The sequence below is a fragment of the Heterodontus francisci genome, chromosome 16 (assembly GCF_036365525.1).
Source record: "Heterodontus francisci isolate sHetFra1 chromosome 16, sHetFra1.hap1, whole genome shotgun sequence".
Lineage (NCBI taxonomy): Eukaryota > Metazoa > Chordata > Chondrichthyes > Heterodontiformes > Heterodontidae > Heterodontus > Heterodontus francisci.
The window spans coordinates 89950843-89970216 of NC_090386.1; the positions used below are offsets into that span (position 1 = coordinate 89950843).

General features: G+C 44.1%; 1 protein-coding gene across 2 annotated transcripts in view; it reads right to left on the reverse strand.

Annotated features, from left to right (window-relative positions):
- Positions 1 to 371: 371 nt before the first annotated feature.
- The window catches only part of LOC137378354 (ranBP-type and C3HC4-type zinc finger-containing protein 1-like), a 54478-nt gene continuing 35475 nt past the window's right edge, over positions 372 to 19374 (reverse strand). For both annotated transcript variants that reach the window (XM_068048620.1, XM_068048621.1), the window contains 5 exons: positions 18871 to 18982; positions 11667 to 11846; positions 7637 to 7735; positions 5196 to 5339; positions 372 to 2951 (listed from right to left, as the gene is read on the reverse strand). In XM_068048620.1, coding sequence (XP_067904721.1) covers positions 2871 to 2951; positions 5196 to 5339; positions 7637 to 7735; positions 11667 to 11846; positions 18871 to 18982 — 616 coding nt within the window. In that variant the 3' untranslated portion in view covers positions 372 to 2870. The remainder of the gene's footprint in view (positions 2952 to 5195; positions 5340 to 7636; positions 7736 to 11666; positions 11847 to 18870; positions 18983 to 19374) is intronic.

Sequence of the window (19374 nt, forward strand, 5' to 3'; positions counted from 1 at the left end):
TCAGGATGGTGTGTGACTTGGAGGGGAACTTGCAGGTGGTGGTGTTCCCATGTATTTGCTGCCCTTGTCCTTCTAGTTGGTAGAGGTTGCGGGTTGGAAGGTGCTGTCTGAGGAGCCTGCATAACTCGAGAGAAAGAAATGTCAGAGCCAAGCAGTATTCCTGTCTTACCTTCTTGTCTCCCAGTGTTCTGCTGAATGGTGTAAGTTGAACAGTACATTGAAAAGGCTGCATAGAAGTTTCTTGCTGGTTGAGCTGCTTTTACTAATAGATAAGCAAATGAACACACCCAGATCACTTCCATGTATCTCACACTACAGGCCCAGAGCGGATGTAACACTTATTAAAGGTAGAACAGCAAGTGCAAATCATATCAAGATAATTATGGGCCTTTATTTCAAAATGGAACTTTATACACAAATATATACATACATTAACATTCTCCACTCTTTATAGCTACCTCAGCAGTATCTGATCACTGATCTTCAGCTGAATATCACTTTACTGTACAGAGTATGATCTTTTCAAATGAGACCCCTCCCAGAAGTTCATTCCTTATTCTGCATAAAATGACTGAGGAATGTTCCATGTGCTTAGTATTGACAATCTTGGGAACATAATGTGCTTTGAGCACACATTTAAGCATTACGGGATGAATTCTCACTAGGATTCACCCGCTCCCCCATTGTAACTCTACCAGAAGAGTCAAGAAACCCATGACAAACAATGTTTGCACCATTTTTCTAAAGTTTCCCTGGCTCTTCTGTCAGACTTGCAGTGGGATGAGTGGGAATTAACCCTTTAGGCCCATAGCAGAGTTTCACTGGCGCAAAGATCAGAATTGTATGTAAGGCAAATGTATTTTAAAAATGAAAATGTATTCTCCAAGGTACGTACTAAATAACTGTATCAAGGTCTCCCTCGTCAGGGATTGCATGGCTTAGTGTAGGGAAAAAATCATTCTGGGTGCTCCTAAAGCACACCTTAACTCTTTTCATAGAATTTTTAACTTATTTTCTCCCGTTGAATAAGATAAAACACTGAGGAATGAGCCTGATGAGCTGACCTGTCTTTCTTGGTCTTGACTTTTTCTGTTCTGCATTAATGTCTAACTTTCATCTCTTAACCCATGGTTATGGTCTAAGCGAGGCTGAGAAATTAAGGACAGCTTGTGCTGTGAACTTGTATCTACTGTAGACTACCTCCGACTCAGTCCAGTTGGAACGCTGGCAAATGCCAGCATGGATTTGTTAAAGGCAAATCTTGTTTAACTAACTTGATCAACGTTTTTTAATGAGGGTAATGCGGTTGATATGGTGGGGGACATGGACTTCCAAAAGACATTTGATAAAGTGCCAAATAACAGGCTTGTCAGCAAAGTCAAAGTCCGTTGAATAAAAGGGACAGTGGAAGCATGGTTATGAAGTTGGATGAGTGACAGGAAACAGAGAGTGGTAGTGAACGGTTGTTTTTCAGACTAGAGGAAGGTATATAGTGGACTTCCCCAGGGATCGGTACTAGGACCACTGCTTTTTTAAAATCTATATTAGACTTGGGTGTGCTGGGTACAATTTCAAAATTTGCAGATGACACAAAACTTGGAAATATTGTGAAGGAGGATAGTGATGAACTTCAAGAGGATATAGACAAGCTGGCAGAAACATGAAAGATGAAATGTAATGCAGAGAAGTAGGAAGAATGAGAAGAGGTAACATAAAATAAAGGATACAATTCTAAAAGTGATGCAGGAGCAGAGGCTTGGGGGTATATGTGCACATATTGTTGAAGGTTGAGAAAGTGGTTAATAAGGCACACAGGATCCTGGGCTGTATAAATCGAGGTAGAGAGTACAAAAGCATGGAGGTTATGGTGAACCTTTAGAAAACACTGGTTCAGCCTAAACTGGAGTGCTGTGTCCAATTTGGGCACCATACGTTTGGAAGAATGTGAAGACATTAAAAGATGGTACAGAAACGATTTACAAGAATGGTTCCAGGAATGAGGAACTTCAATTACATGGATAGAGTGGAAAAGCTGGGGCTGTTCTCCTTAAAGAAGAGAAGGTTGAGAGGAGATTTGGTAGAGTGCTCAAAATCATGAGGAATCAGGACAGAGTAGATAGGGAGAAACTGTTCTCATTGACATAAGGGTCAAGATCCAGACAACACCGATTTAAAGTGAATGGAAAAAGAACCAGAGGCGGAAATTGTTTTTTTACACAGTGTGTGGTTAGGATCTGGAATGCACTGCCTGAGAGTGTGGTGGAGGCAGGTTCAATCGAGGCTTTTTAAAAGGAATTGGATAATTATCTGAAGAGGAAATATTTCCTACTGGGAAAGGGGGTGGGAGTGGGATTAGCTGAGTTGCTCTTGCAGAGAGCTGGCATGGACACGATGGGCCGAATGGTCTCCTTCTGTGCTGTAACCATTCTATGAGAGGAAACCTTCATCCCATGTATTTAAGCATGATTCAAACTCTGCTGCCAAAGGGGAGAGTGTCGAACTCTTTACCATCCACAGGAGTGGGAATTTCCTCACTTAACTTTGCTGGAATTGCGGTGGAAAACCCAATTAACGTGCATAAATGAGTGGGAGCAGTTCTGAGGAAATGCTGTGCCACGATGATTTCAGGGCAGCAGATTAGACCTCTGTATACAATAGAGGGTGGCTTTACCCAAAGTATTGAAATTCAGCGATTTTGCATTAGACAGACATTTGTCTGAATTCTAACTTATTAGAACATCGCTACTGTTTTAGATTCCCAGACTGCTGAGATGTGCACATCAGAAAAAAAAAATTCAGTGACATTGCTGTGGCCTTTGCTGAATTAGGTAGCATTGTTTGTGCCCAGGTGTAATTGGATGCAAATATGTTCAGTGGCAATTCTGACAGTTGGGATGGCATGGTTTACCATTGACACGGCAACGGCACCCTCCACTGGTGTCACCTGTGCCCTGTAAAGGTAAATTTGGGAAGTCAGTGAAATCTACACAAATAATCATCCTTAGTACGTTTTCTAATTCTGCCACTGTGTATATTTCTTTGTGCCTATTTTTGTAATTGGTTCCTTTATTTTCATCCTCCAGTAGGATTCACTTTACTGGAGAGGATTAGATGAAGTAGGGCAGGAGGAGTCACAGACCTGAAACACTGGCCTGAATTTAACCAGTCCTCTGAGGACCCTGGCAGCCTCCCAGAGGGCTCAGGGTGGGGAGGGGGGGCCCTCATATTCGGGTACTCTTTAGCCCGCAGAGGGGGCCCCCAGCCATCAATGGCCGCCCCCTATCCTCATCAACCCCCATCCACCCCAACCCTCGGCAGGGCCTGCCTAAGCGCCCCAGACCCCACTTACCTGGATGGGAGGGCAGTGTCCTTCCTTGGCGTCCTTTTCTTCCAAGTGCAGTCCCAGCAGTGGCCACCCAGTGCCACTGCTGAGACTACTGAGCTACCGGCCCTCCGATTGGCTGGCAGCTCCTGGGGGCGGGCAGCCGTCCTTAATAGGGTGGCAGCCCCAACAGCAACCAGGCAGCTCACCACCACCTTCTCAAAGGCAACTAGGGATAGGCAACAAATGCTGGCACTGCCAGTGACACTCACATCCCATGAAAGAATAATCAGTTGTCTGACCCCCGTAAAATTTGGCTCCGGGTCCCACAGATGACCAAGGCAGGATCGCCCCCGGCTTTCAGGCTCAGTGTTGGAACCCTCGCCACGAGAACAAAATTTCCGTCGTTAACTCTGTTTCCCTCTCCACAGATGCTCCAAATACTGCTGAGTATTTCTAGCAGTTTCTGTTTTTATTTATTTTTGTTTTACTTACTTCATGTGAAACATGTTGCTGTTGCTGAGCAACAATTCTGTCAGGACATGGAGGTACCACGGATAAGCATACGCCCATGTTACAGTTAAGACTTGAATTAACCACACTGGTAATGGCGGATGGCCCTTACAACAAATAATCAGGACCCTGAGCGACTTTATCCAGCCTCATTGCCATAAATCCTTTCGTGACAAAGGCAGCACCCCCACCCCCACTTTCCCCTTTGCCGACCCCTTCACAAATAGCCAACAGTATCGACACGAGTGCCCAGATTAGGCTTAACTGTCGGTCGGAGAAGACATGACCAGGAATATAATGTTCCGAGTCTGAGGTACGAGGAAACCCGAATAATGTCTTCAACTATTTTATTAGCTCACGCTGAAGACACTGCAGGAGAAAATCATACCAGACCCTGATTATTACAGCCTAGCTGCCAGCACAGAGCCTCCCTACTTTCCCCACTCCAAAACCACGTGACGCATGCACTTTCTCAATTAGCTTCATTGATAGATGCGCCTTCCAATGTGGTTCTGAACTATACAGAGCGGGAAAGTGCCTGGCTTCAATTCCTGGCCTATGCTGAGTTACCAGATCTGAGTTTGGGTGGCAGTAACAATGCTACAGTTGGTCTCTGTTTCCTCTTATCTCAATACTAAACACCAACATAGGTTACGGCCTTGCTGCAGGCCCAGAGACTCTTTCACCACCCGCCCCCACCCCCTCCAAAGACCACATGGTGTGCACACTCTCCATTGATGGCACCCCCTCTTCCCCCATCTCGACTACCAGTTTAATGAGGAAAAAAACTGTCTCAGCTGCGCAACTGGCTTCCAACTGACTCAGGCTGGCACTGTTCGAGGGGAAGGGAATGAAAGTAAGGCTCACTACCATGGCCCACATAATGCCTGAATAACTCACTACTTTTCCTGCCAGGTTTCAAGATGTTTTAACTCCCTCCATTTTATTTAATAGTTAACAACAGTGACTGGGCTCTGTCTAGGAATGCAGAATCAATCAAAAAAAACCTGAGAGATAAATCCGTAGAAGCCAGTGATACACAGAGAAACTTGCCCAACCACGTTGCAAATGGTGTTCAGCAGTGAGAACCTGTGCAGTCTTTGTACCTAAGACTATTCCAATTGTCACAATACATTGGGGAGGCTATTGTTGAGAAAAAAACTAGTGGGAAACTACTAATGGGACACTCAATTTGCAGACTCCCTGAAATCTTCTCTCAAACCCCTAGAGGGCTGCGGAGCCCAGGTTGAAAACCCCTAGTGTAGAGCATAATCACGGGCATAGGCCAGTTCAGCCAATTGACCTGTTTCTGTGTTATAATTTCAATACAAATCTATGTAAAAAAATTTAGACATCATACCCCAGGTCCCCAGCGAGCTCCCTTTGTCACCCAGCAAATCTCAGTTTTACACATAGTGCAACGCATCCAATCGCATCCACTCTTTTTCTGTACCACAATCTTGCATTTAGGACAATTCATGGCCTCCCCGCTACACAACAGTGCCTGTAAGGGTAACAATCAAATAGTTAGAGCATATAGACTCAAATGGCCTGCGTTCAACTGATTCAATCCCAGGATCATGGGATTTTAAGTGCTAACTGCAACGTGCTGAGCTAAAAAAATTCATAGAAGAGAATTGTAGAACGGTGTCAGCACAGAAGGCAGCGATTCAGATGGTCACGTCCATGCCGGCTCGCTAGAAGAGCAACTCAGCTAGTCCCACTCACCTACCCTTTCCCCGAAACACTGCAAGCTTTTCCTCTTCGGTGCTTAATCAATTCCCTTTCAAAAGCCATGATTGAATTGGACTCCACCACACTCTCAGGCAGTTCATTCCAGATCCTAACCACCTGCTGTGTCAAGAAACCTTTTCATCATGTTGCCGTTGCTTCTTTTGCCAATCACCTTAAATCGGTGTCTTCTGGTTCTCGACCCTTCCACCAATGGGAACAGTTTCTATCTATTCTGTCTGGACCCCTCATGATTTTGAACCCCGTCCTCTATCAAATCTCCTCTCAACCTTCTCTTTTCTAAGGAGCACAGCCCCAGCTTCTCCAACCTCTCCACGTAACTGAAGTTGGTCATCCCTGGAACCATTCCCATAAATCATTTCTGCACCATCTCTAAACCCTTCACACCCTTCCTACAATATGGCACCTAGAACTAGGCACAATAGTCCAGTTGAGGCTGAACAAGTGTTTTGTAAAGGTTCATTGTAACTTCCTTTCAATGGCGCAGTGGTTAGCACTGCAGCCTCACAGCTCCAGCGACCCGGGTTCAATTCTGGGTACTGCCTGTGCGGAGTTTGCAAGTTCTCCCTGTGACCGAGTGGGTTTTCGCTGGGTGCTCCGGTTTCCTCCCGCAGCCAAAGACTTGCAGGTTGATAGGTAAATTGCCCATTATAAATTGCCCCTAGTATAGGTAGGTGGTGATGTGGTAGGAATATGGGATTAGTGTAGGATTAGTATAAATGGGTGGTTGATGGTCAGCACAGACTCGGTGGGCTGAAGGGCCTGTTTCAGTGCTGTATCTCGAAATAAATAAATTTAAAAAAAATAAAAAATTTGCCCTCTATTTATAAAGCCCAGAATCCTGTATAGTTTTTTAACCACTTTCTCAACCTGTCCTGCTACCTTCAATGATTTATGCACATATACCCCCAGGTCTGTTTCTGCACCGACTTTAGAATTGTATCCTTTATTTTAAAATTTGAAAAGAAAGACTCTACAATAGATTCAAAGGAATCCTAATTGAGCTGTCCACACGCACAGTAGTTTTTGTTTTTGCGGAAGTTTTTATATTGGCTCTGGGAAATGGAACCTGTTCCCATTTTGGTCTTCCAGCAACATCAAGTACCCCCAGCGCAACAACAACTTTTATTTATATAGAGCCTTGAACATTGTAAAATGTCCCAAGTTGCTTCATCAAAGAACATCTGACACCGAACTATATAAGGAGATATTAGGACAGGTCAAAAGCTTGGTCAAAAAGGGAGGTTTTTTACGAGCATATTAAAGGAGAAGAGAGAAGTGGAGAGGTTTAGGGAGGGAATTCCAGAGTCTAGGATCCAGGCAGTTGAAGACAGAGCCACCAATGGTAGTGCAATTAAAATCGGGGAAATGCAAAAAGCCAGAAAAGGAGGAGCACAGACAATTACGATGTTTTACTCAGCTCCTGAATTCTAGAAGAGCATCTTTCACTGCACCAGTATGACATTTCAGTTTCCTATACCCGCTGTTCTGTGATCTTTTAAAACGAGATTGCCATATATGGGGCAGATTTTATTCTGTCGGCCACGTATGGATCAATTAGAGATGTGAATCCCATTCCATGAGCTGGATTCAGATCCAGGCACCACAGTTTGTAACTGCAATTTTCTGGAAGTCCCTAATCATTTTCCAGTGTACACTTAGAGCTGAAAGCAGATCAGTGTGTATTTATACAGTACCAGAAATTGTCAACAAGAGATCAGGTATGATGCGTTATTGGTTAAATTACCAACTGGTGTGGTCCTCAGTCATTCGAAACTGAAAATTTCCAGGTTTCATCTTGGTCAAATTTCTTTGATAATGATCCTGTTAAGCACTTTGGGACATTTTACGATAATGAAAGTGCTATATAAATGCTAGTTTTTGCCTCTGTTGAGTTAGCTGATAATTTTCCTCTCGAGTTCAGCCCCCCACCTCCCCTCCCACCCCCCACCACCCCCCCCGCCCCCCCTTCCGCGACCATGAACCTGGGGACCCAAAACCTATTATTTTAAGATCACTCTTCAAAAATAAATTTAAAAAGTAATTCACTGTGAGCATGTCAGCAGTCTGTTTTGCGGCTTTGTTATTTTCAGCTCGAATTCTGAGATCGTCCTGATACTGCCTGCAGTCCATTCCTTCATGTATAGCCTGTGATGAGGAGCAGAAAAGATTATTTATTTTTTAAACTATTCAGATATTGCTCTCATCATTTTCATCAGTGGCTTTTTGTTGGAAATTTATGAATTCTACATGATAGTTTGAAAAAATGAATCATTCAAACCCAGGTTTTACTGTGTAATAAAACACTGAATTCTAATATCTCCCCTCTACCCACAGGTTCTTGTTCTGAACTGTAGTGTTCAGAACAACATAGTGGGTTGTACTCTCTTTACTCTGAGTCAGAAGGATATAGGTTCAATCCCACTCCAAAGATTTAAGCACAAAATTTAAGCTGCTACTCCAGTACTGAGGGAGTGCTGCACTATCTGAGATGTCTTTCAGATGAAGCATTAAACCGAGGTCCTATTGCCCTTTCAGGTGGATGTAAAAGATCCCACAGCACTATTTCAAAGAGTTGGGGAGTTCCCCCTGGTGTCCTGGCCCATAGTTATCCCTCAATGAAACATAACTAAAACAGATTATCTGGTCATTATCACAACGCTGTTTGTGGGAGCTTGCTGTGCACAAATTGGCTGCCATGTTTCCTACATTAACAGTGACTGCACTTCAAAAGAAAAGGACTTCATTTTGGGGCGTTCTGTGATCTAGTGCTTTGGGATATTCTGAGGTCGTGAAAGGCACTATATAAATGTATGCCTTGCTTCTATGATCATGCTAGTGGAATAATTTGGGAGATAGAGCAGTTTTCCAGTAATAAATTTTATTTGAATAGAAAATTAGTCCTCATTTGTAACTCATTTTCCCAGTGCTCTGCATCGCTTTGCAAAATATTTTGTTTCATGGACGTCAGACTGGTCGTTTGATTTAATGCCCTGCTTTTGCAAATGCTGTTCAAGGAGGTGCCAATATGTCCTACTGAACTCACAGACCATTTCTTACCCCCAAATCCTGATGAGCAAGACCTGCTCCAGGGCCTCTGTTGATATCATTTTGCATTCACTTTTATCTGTGAGAGGTATACATGAGGAACCTGGAGTGGCTCTTTCTTCCACCTCTCTCCAAGAAAAGGCTGTCCCTGCTGCCCTTCATTACCTCTTGTTATCTTATAGACAATGAATTGACTTTACAATAGCTAGAATTGTCTTTGATTGACTATGAAAACTGTTCTAAGGAAGCAAAGTTTAGTTTAGTTTAGAAATACAGCACTGAAACAGGCCCTTCGGCCCACCGAGTCTGTGCCGACCATCAACCACCCATTTATACTAATCCTACACTAATCCCATATTCCTACCAATCATCCCCACCTGTCCCTATATTTCCCTACCACCTACCTATACTCGTGGCAATTTATAATGGCCAATTTACCTACCAACCTGCAAGTCTTTTGGCTTGTGGGAGGAAACCGGAGCACCCGGAGAAAACCCACGCAGACACAGGGAGAACTTGCAAACTCCACACAGGCAGTACCCAGAATTGAACCCGGGTCGCTGGAGCTGTGAGGCTGCAGTGCTAACCACTGTGCCACTGTGCCGCCTTAAGAAAGAACTTAATTTATATCGTGCCTTTAGCAACCTTGGGACATCCCAAAGTGTTGTCCAGCCAATGAAGCTCATTTGAAATGTACTGAAAGAATGGTCATGCTTTGTGAAACATCTGCTCAATAATATTTATTATTCAATACGCTCCCTGTGGATGGTGGACTGAGTCCTCTGGCACTGGAGCAAGTTTAAAAGCCTGTTGCTGTGCCTTAAAGGGGAATGGACCAACGTACAACAGGTATAGCAACCAAGCTGCCAACCTTGAAAATGACCAAAGGAACTGTGAGCAGCGAGCGCGTCAGAGGGCTGCTTCCTTCACAGATGGGGACTGGTGGGGGATGATGCAGGAGGTGCAGCAAAGTAGGGTGGCCACATTTAGATCCAGTGGGCACCCTGCTCAAAAGTTTGCAGCAACATGCACTCGTGACATGTTCAGTCAGAAGGTGTCCCTGGTGAGAAAGATGGCCACTAGGACACTCAAGCAAGTTTCCACCTTCAGGAAGTTTCCCAAGGTGAGTATCTCCAGCATTTAATTGTGTCAAGTATGGCATTCTACATCAGGCACCTTCAAACAGCTGAACATTGACTTTGCTTGCATTTGTTTCTTATTTGGAAAGCTCAGCTTTATACTATCACAGGAATAATTATACTGATGTCTGATATACCTTACATCTTTCGAGGCAAACTTCGAATTCTATAGCTCATTTAAAAAAATACTTTGGCCTATTAGTATTTTGACTGACTGGTCCTCATGGTTTTAGGCATGTTTTAGGAGACAGAAAGATTGTATTGTTTTGTTAAGAATTCAACCTGGCAGCACTTGACTAGTAACTCTAGAAAGGATACAAGCACCAAGAATTGTGCCACCCACCCTAATGCCCCCTAACTAGACTTGAAGAAATAACCCTTATAATAGTGGAGGTAATTGGGGGAGGGCCATGGTGGAAGGTATCATGCAGCTGCCAGTTAAGACCCATCATTCTATCTATCCCTAATCTCTCATGCATTCAAACGCTCTGTCATTTGCTAACCTAGCATGGACCCCAGCACCATGCCACACCATGTATTGATAAGTCATAGTTGTTACAAGGAGTGTTTTGATGATATCATTCTGCTCGGTGTCCTGACCAACACTTATCCCTCAACCAACACTTCAAATGTTGATTTGCTGCTGTTTATGGGAGCTGGATGTGTGCAAGTTGGCTGCTGCATTTCGCTACAATAGTGACTACACTTCAAAAGTTTGTAATTGGTTGCAACATGCTTGTAACATGATGGCATAGGCAAGTCATGATCTATGAGGAAGGGGCTTGATTGAATATACTTCAAGAGCTGTGGGCACTTCTGCATCCTCGGAAGAGGGTAGACAGGTCTTCAGTTTAATGTCTCAACCGAAAGAAAGCACCCCTGACGGTGCTACATTCCCTCTGTACTTCATTGATGTGCCAGCCTAGATTATGCACTTAAGTCTTATGAGTGGGGCTTGAACCCACAACCTTCTGACTCAGCAGTGAGAGTGCTACCATTACTCCAGTCATTTTTTGTTTCATTCCACTTTTTCCATGTTTCCCCCCTCTTCTCCTGAAGACTACTTGCAGAGATATGGTTCCCTGGGCACCAATTACCCTCTGGCACCTCACCCAAGTGGTCATTGTGTATTACAAACCAAATTACAGCCGAACCCAGTCTTATCCTCAGCTGACGCCTACATGCATAGACTTGCAGCAGGGATCACTGGATAATGATTAGGAGTGGGAACAGTGGCTACTTTTCTCACACTAACGCGGAGACAATTCTAATAATCTGACTGCTGCTCTGGTTGAGATAGACTCAAAATGGTACAGCACACAAGGAGGCCATCCTGCCCACCATGCCTGTGCTGGTTCTTTGAAAGAGCTTAGTTCTACTCTCCCGCTCTTCCCCCTCCAAAAGTCCTATTAACCTTTCCACCTTGAATGCTATTACTGAATCTGCTTCCACCACACTTGCAGCAGTGCATCCCAGATTATCTTACATCTGGTTCTTTTGCCAATTATCTTATATATGTGTCCTTAATTACCTTAGTTCAGCTAACTCAGCCAGATTAGAGACCTTTTGGTTCACTTGGCTTAGCTCATCACTGTCCCACTTACCACTGAAGCAAAGCATCTTTTTGTTTACCTCTGCAGGAGCAGCAGTAGGCCATTCTATTAGATCATTACTGGTCTGTACTTCAACTTCATTTACCTGCCTTCGCTCCATGTATCCTTGATATCCTTAAATCGCAGGCTTGAAAATGTCAATTGACCCAGTGTGCACCACTTTTAGCAGAGAGAGAGTTCCAGATTTCCATTTCCCTTGGCGTCAACCTGCAATCTGTTCCCACCCAGATAGATATCCAGCTCCTTTTTGAAGATTCATCTGTCCAAAGTCCTACTTACCTTGCACAACAGGCAGTTCTTCTTATTACAGAGGGGACAGTGAAACTCATTGACATCATCTTCGTAGATGCACCAGCCCTTGCAGTCTGGGGTCTGACAATGATAGCTGTTCTCACTGCGATTCTCAGCAATCGCTAAACTTCTATCTAAGTACGTGCGATACTCTTTCTCTGTCAGGAGCTGTGAGGCAGCACAAGAAAAATGGAACAATAATTATACTGCCAACAATACATACGAACATACAAATTAGAAGCAGGAGTAGGCCACTTGACCCCTCAGCTTATTCAATAAGTTCATGGCTGAACTGATTACTTCACATTTCCACCTACCCCCCATTATCTTCCACCCCATTGCTTATGAAGAATCCATCGACCTCTGCCTTAAAAATATTCAAAGATTCTGCTTCCACTGCCTTTTGAGGAAGAGAATTCCAAAGATTCACGACCCTCTGAGAGAAAAAATTTCTCCTCTGTCTTAAATTGGTAACCCCTTATTTTTAAACAGAATTTTTTTTTTTAGAATTAGAACATTACAGCGCAGTACAGGCCCTTCGGCCCTCGATGTTGCGCCGACCTGTGAAACCATCTGACCTACACTATTCCATTTTCATCCATGTGTCTATCCAATGTCCACTTAAATGCCCTTAAAGTTGGCGAATCTACTACTGCTGCAGGCAGGGCGTTCCATGCCCTTACTACTCTCTGAGTAAAGAAACTACCTCTCACATCTGTCCTATATCTATCACCCCTCAACTTGAAGCTATGTCCCCTCGTGTTTGCCATCACCATCCGAGGAAAAAGATGCTCACTATCCACCCTATCTAACCCTCTGATTATCTTATATGTCTCTATTAAGTCACCTCTCCTCCTCCTTCTCTCCAACGAAAACAACCTCAAGTCCCTCAGCCTTTCCTCGTAAGACCTTCCCTCCATACCAGGCAACATCCTAGTAAATCTCCTCTGCACCCTTTCCATAGCTTCCACATCCTTCCTATAATGCGGTGACCAGAACTGCACGCAATACTCCAGGTGCGGTCTCACCAGAGTTTTGTACAGCTGCAGCATGACCTCGTGGCTCCGAAACTCGACCCCCCTACTAATAAAAGCTAACACACCATATGCCTTCTTAACAGCCCTATTAACCTGGTTAGCAAACTTCAGGGATTTATGCACCTGGACACCAAGATCTCTCTGTTCATCTACACTACCAAGAATCTTCCCATTAGCCCAGTACTCTGCATTCCTGTTACTCCTTCCAAAGTGAATCACCTCACACTTTTCCGCATTAAACTCCATTTGCCATCTCTCAGCCCAGCTCTGCAGCCTATCTATGTCTCTCTGTACCCTACAACATCCTTCGGCACTATCCACAACTCCACCGACCTTAGTGTCATCTGCAAATTTACTAACCCACCCTTCTACACCCTCTTCCAGGTCATTTATAAAAATGACAAACAGCAGTGGCCCCAAAACAGATCCTTGCGGTACACCACTAGTAACTAAACTCCAGGATGAACATTTGCCATCAACCACCACCCTCTGTCTTCCTTCAGCTAGCCAATTTCTGATCCAAAGCTCTAAATCACCTTCAACCCCATACTTCCGTATTTTCTGCAATAGCCTACCGTGGGGAACCTTATCAAACGCCTTACTGAAATCCATATACACCACATCCACTGCTTTACCCTCATCCACCTGTTTGGTCACCTTCTCGAAAAACTCAATAAGGTTTGTGAGGCACGACCTACCCGTCACAAAACCGTGCTGACTATCGCTAATGAACTTATTCTTTTCAAGATGATTATAAATCCTGTCTCTTATAACCTTTTCCAACATTTTACCCACAACCGAAGTAAGGCTCACAGGTCTATAATTACCAGGGCTGTCTCTACTCCCCTTCTTGAACAAGGGGACAACATTTGCAATCCTCCAGTCTTCCGGCACTATTCCTGTCGACAATGACGACATAAAGATCAAGGACAAAGGCTCTGCAATCTCCTCCCTAGCTTCCCAGAGAATCCTAGGATAAATCCCATCTGGCCCAGGGGACTTATCTATTTTCACACTTTCCAAAATTGCTAACACCTCCTCCTTGTGAACCTCAATCCCATCTAGCCTCCTAGCCTGAATCTCAGTATTCTCAACAACATTTTCTTTCTCTACTGTAAATACTGACGCAAAATATTCATTTAGCACTTCCCCTATCTCCTCTGATTCCACACACAACTTCCCACTACTATCCTTGATTGGCCCTAATCTAACTCTAGTCATTCTTTTATTCCTGATATACCTATAGAAAGCCTTAGGGTTTTCCCTGATCCGATCCACCAATGACTTCTCGTGTCCTCTCCTTGCTCTTCTTAGCTCTCCCTTTAGATCCTTCCTGGCTAGCTTGTAGCTCTCAAGCGCCCTAACTGAGCCTTCACGTCTCATCCTAACATAAGCCTTCTTCTTCCTCTTGACAAGCGCTTCAACTTCTTTAGTAAACCACGGCTCCCTCGCACGACAACTTCCTCCCTGCCTCACAGGTACATACTTATCAAGGACACGCAGTAGCTGCTCCTTGAATAAGCTCCACATCTCGATTGTTCCCATCCCCTGCAGTTTCCTTCCCCATCCTACGCATCCTAAATCTTGCCTAATCGCATCATAATTTCCTTTCCCCCAGTTATAATTCTTGCCCTGCGGTATATACCTGTCCCTGCCCATCGCTAAGGTAAACCTAACCGAATTGTGATCACTATCACCAAAGTGCTCACCTACATCTAAATCTAACACCTGGCCGGGTTCATTTCCCAGTACCAAATCCAATGTGGCATCGCCCCTGGTTGGCCTGTCTACATACTGTGTCAGAAAACCCTCCTGCACACACTGGACAAAAACTGACCCATCTAAAGTACTCGAACTATAGTATTTCCAGTCGATATTTGGAAAGTTAAAGTCCCCCATAACAGTGACCCCTAGTCTGAGATTCTCCCACAAGGGGAAACATCCTTTCCACATCCACGCTGTCAAGACCCCTCAGGATCTTATATGTTTCATTCAAGTCGCCTCTTACTCTTCTAATTCCAGCGGATACAAGCCTAGCCTGTCCAATCTTTCCTTGTCCAATATCGAAGTCAGTGGAGAATTAAGAGATTTTTAAAGTAAAGTTACATTAATTCACAGCACAGAAACAGGCCATTCAGCCCAACTGGTCCATGTCAGTATTTATTCTCCACATGACCCTCCTTCTACCCCTCTTCATCTAACCCTATCAGCATATCCTTCTACTCCTTTCTCCCTCATGTGCTTATCTAGCTTCCCCTTAAAAGCATCTATTCTAATCACCTTAACTTTGCATTGTGGTAGCAACTTCCATACTCTCACCACACTCAGTAAAGAAATTTCTCCTGAATTCCCTATTGGATTTATTGCTGACTATCTTATACTTATGGCCCCTAGTTTTGGTCTCCCCCTCACAATGGAAACATCTTGTACACAACTGCTCATCAACCAACTGTGGAACTAAATATCATCAATGTGGGGCTTTTAAACTGACTGATTAAAATTTATAACATTCCAAACCTAATCAAATCTCTTTGAACTTGACCAGTAGGATTTGATGAAGCGTTTTTGGACATTCTGCTACTTTAAAGGTGCTCTATAAATGCAAGTTGTTGTTTAATAGAAAAAAAAAGGGAGTAAAAATTGCAGTTAGAATTAGAAAAACTGAACTTTGGTTTAGCTTGGAATAATGCCTATTTTGGATTGTCAGGCAGTGAGTGGAGAGAGGAGAAAATAAATGAACGTGTTTAAACAATACAGGGTGAATCTATTTCTGGCCATTTTAAAATGTCTCGCAGTAAAAGGATTACATAGCAGGGTTAGCAGGAGACTAGATATAGGTTGTTTGCCTGCCTATGTTGACTGAGAAGGAAATAAAGAGGTTGATCTCATGGTAACTCATTCTACGTCTGGAGCCATGGAATTTTCTGGAAACTTAACTGTTCTTAGTGTCTGACATATGAGGATGTGTGAGAACAGCCTGGTGACGATTCTGTCTTCAATCCTTCACTCCCTGTGGGAGATTCTTGGTCTTCGGCATGCTTGGGACCAGGAACACAGGAAAAGGATGAGGCCATTTAGCCCCTCAATCCTGTTCTGCCATTCAATGAGATCATGGCTGATCTGCGATCTAACTCCATACACCTGCCTTTCTCCCATATTCCTTAATACCTTTGGTTAATAAAAATATATCTATCAATCTCAGTTTTAAAATTAACAATTGATTTAGCATGAATTGCTGTTTGTGAAAGAGAGTTCCAAACTTCTACCACCCTTTGTGCAAAGAAGTTTTTCCTAATTTCACTCCTGAAAGGTCAGGCTCTAATTTTTAGACTATGCTGCTAGTCCTAGATTCCAACAAGCAGAAATAGTTTCTATCTACCCCATCTGTTCCCTTAATATCTTGAAAACTTTGATCAAATCATCCCTTAACATTCTAAACCCCAGGGAATACAAACCCGAGTTTGTTTAATCTCTCCTTGTAATTTAACCCTTGGAGCCCAGGTGTCATTCTGGTAAATCTACGCTGCACTCCCTCCAAGGCCAATATATCCTTCCTAAGGTGTGGTGCCCAGAACTGCTCACAGTAACTCCAGGTGTGCTCTTCATAGTGAAGATCTGGTCCCAAGTTCCATTGCTATGCCACAGTGGTTATTGATGCTCCAATACACTGTTCCACAACCCAAAATTTTAAAAAAATTGAACACCCCTTGATAGCTCAGTTGGTTAAGTTAATCGGTATCCATGTCATACAATCTCGACAGGTCCTGGATTCAAACCAAAGAGCTGTGCTGATTTAGCTGATCTCAGGGCAGTCATACAGGGTTCTATGATGGCTCTATGATTGGCCTCACCACCCTTGAGTTAGGGAAGAGAAAGAAACAGCCATGGTTCTTTTTCAGGGAAATGCTGAAAATGAAGATGTGTGGAATAAAAACAGAAAATGCTGGAAAATATTTAGTAAATCTGGCAGCATCTGTGGAGAGAGAAACAGAGTTAATGTTTCAGGTGTGTGGCCTTTCACGTTAACTCAGTTTTTCACTCCACAGATGCTGCCTGACCTGCCGAGTATTTCCAGCACTTTCTGCTTTGATTTTAGATTTCCAGCATCCCCAGTATTTTACTTTTGTGTGAAGATGTATGGATGTTGAGTGAGGATGAGATCAGGCTCAACTGTCACGCCCTCACTTCACTATTGAATAGTCTGACAATATTGTCTAGATTTATACATGGGGTAGGATTTTCCCGGCTCCGGGGTGGCAGCTGGGAGGTTTGTGGGGGGGGGGAGAGAGTGGTCTCCGCGTCGGGACAGCTCCCCTATGCAGTTCCACCATTGGGGAAGTTTCCCAGCAGCAGAAACAGACACAGAATAGCTGGCCACTGAATGGGGGTGGGCAGCTAATTTAAATAATTAAAGGCCCCATTAAGGCTGGTTTTCCCAGGCCACCAGCATTTTGCTGGTGGTGGAGCAGCCCCCCGCAGCATGGGGAGGCCGCCAGCTTCATGGAGACAGCCTCCCTGCAGCCGTCTGGGGGGCTGTCCAAGCTGGAGGTTTCATACCCCAAAGAGGGGGCCATGAACAGGGAAGGCCACCCCCATGGCCTCAAAGGGTCATCCGGAGGGGCATGCCTGCTTTTTTAAAATTCGTTTTGTGGGTGTGGGCGTCACTGGCGAGGCCAGCACTTATTGCCCATCCCAAATTGCCCTTGAACTGAGTGGCTTGCTAGGCCATTTCAGAGGGCATGTAAGAGTCAACCACATTGCTGTGGGTCTGGAGTCACATGTAGGCCAGACCAGGTAAGGACAGCAGATTTCCTTCCCTAAAGGACATTAGTGAACCAGATGTGTTTTTACAACAATCGACAATGATTTCATGGTCACCATTAGAGTAGCTTTTAATTCTAGATATATTAATTGAATTCAAATTTCACCATCTGCCATGGTGGGATTCGAACCCATGTCCCCAGAGCATTAGCCTGGGCTCTGGATTACTAGTCTAGTGACATTACCACTACCCAACTGCCTCCCCATGCTTGGCCCCTCTGATTATAAATTTTTCACTTACCTGTCCGAGGACACCTTCGTGGGCTGCCAAGGCTACAAAGCTGCCGGCCTTCTAATTGGGCCAGGAGCATCTACCTCCCATCTGCCATCTTAATTGAATGGAAAGCTCGGAGGTGGCCAATTAGGATGCTGCCTCTGGGAAAATTGCTGAGCCTGTCCTGCTGCCGGCAAGTGCGGGTTCAGGTGCCCATTTGGTCCCGTTGTTGGGGTCCCGAAGCCTGTGGTAAAATCCTGTCCATGAAGTCAAGGCACTTGGACAAGGCACTGGAGGTGCCTGGGGAACTATATCTTAATAAAGAGTCGAAGGCTTCAGGAAAAGGAGAGGATAAAAAAAATTGGCAGTAAAAAATGAAAGTTGGAAAGAATGAGACTGAATTTGCATTTTATTTGTAAACATAAACGAATAAAAAGACCATGATTTTAACTCTGGCTGCACTCGGGAGAGTGGGGAGAGAATCAGGATTGAACCACCCCACACAGCCTCCTCGGCCTGAAGCTGGGGCTGTTTTAGGTCCTGGGCCTCATTTACATTGTCTCCCACAAGAAGCTGGTGGGAATAGTAAATTGGATGGGAAACTGACAGTGCCAGGGATGCATAGGGCACATTCCCAGGCAAGGGGAGGGTCCAGGCTATTCATAGCCGGAGAAGAAGAGGGAAAGCCCAATGGGAGAGGAGGACACAGGATTCCTAGTTCCTCTAGAAGAATCCTGGATTAGAAGGAACCTTAAAGAAATTTTTAAAAACATTATCTGGGCCTCTTCTGGCTTGATGCTGATAGTCACCGAAAAAAAAACCACATAGACTTCTCAATACCAGAAGCGGAAATGGTGCTGTGTTCCTAAGATGTCATTGAGATGTTCCTTTATCATTTAAATTAAGCCCCCGACTCCTCTGAGGTTTGTGACCTTCCTATGCCTGATTTCCAGTAAAAAGATGGTGGGCGTGGTGACCCTTCCCACTATCTTAACTACAGCCCCCCATGGCCCCCTGACCTCGGCATCATTAATATTCCCCCTTACCCAAATTTGTGATGATTATGATTCCTATCAAGTCTGAGGTAAAGCATGAGGAATTGAAGATGAAGAAAACTCACGTATTTTATCTCGCGTTCTAGAATTTTGCTTTCACACGAATAATGTTCGTCCATAAATGGACATGTCACATCGGCTTCAGTGCTGCTTAGGATTGTGTTCTTCAGACAGTCTCTGTAAACGTTATTCAAATTTTAAAATAATTACTAGTTAATTACCTCAATTTCCCATTTCCTCTCTTTGAAGCGTCTTTCCACACATCCTGCCACTTTCCAGATCATTAGTCCAGGCCTCTGGATTACTAGTTCAGTAACCTGACCACTATGCTACCATACCCATCCTTAACAGGACAAGTTGATAAGGTGGTTAAAAAAGTATATGTATTACTTGGGTTTATTATTAGAGGAATAGAATATAAAAGCAAGTGATCATGCTAGAACTTTATAGATCACAGGTTAGGCCTCAGCTGGAGTATTGTGGACAATTCTGGCGCCAGACTTCAAGAAAGATGTAAAGGCCCTAGCAAGGGTGCAGAGGAGGTTTCCCAGGATGTTACCAGGGTTCAG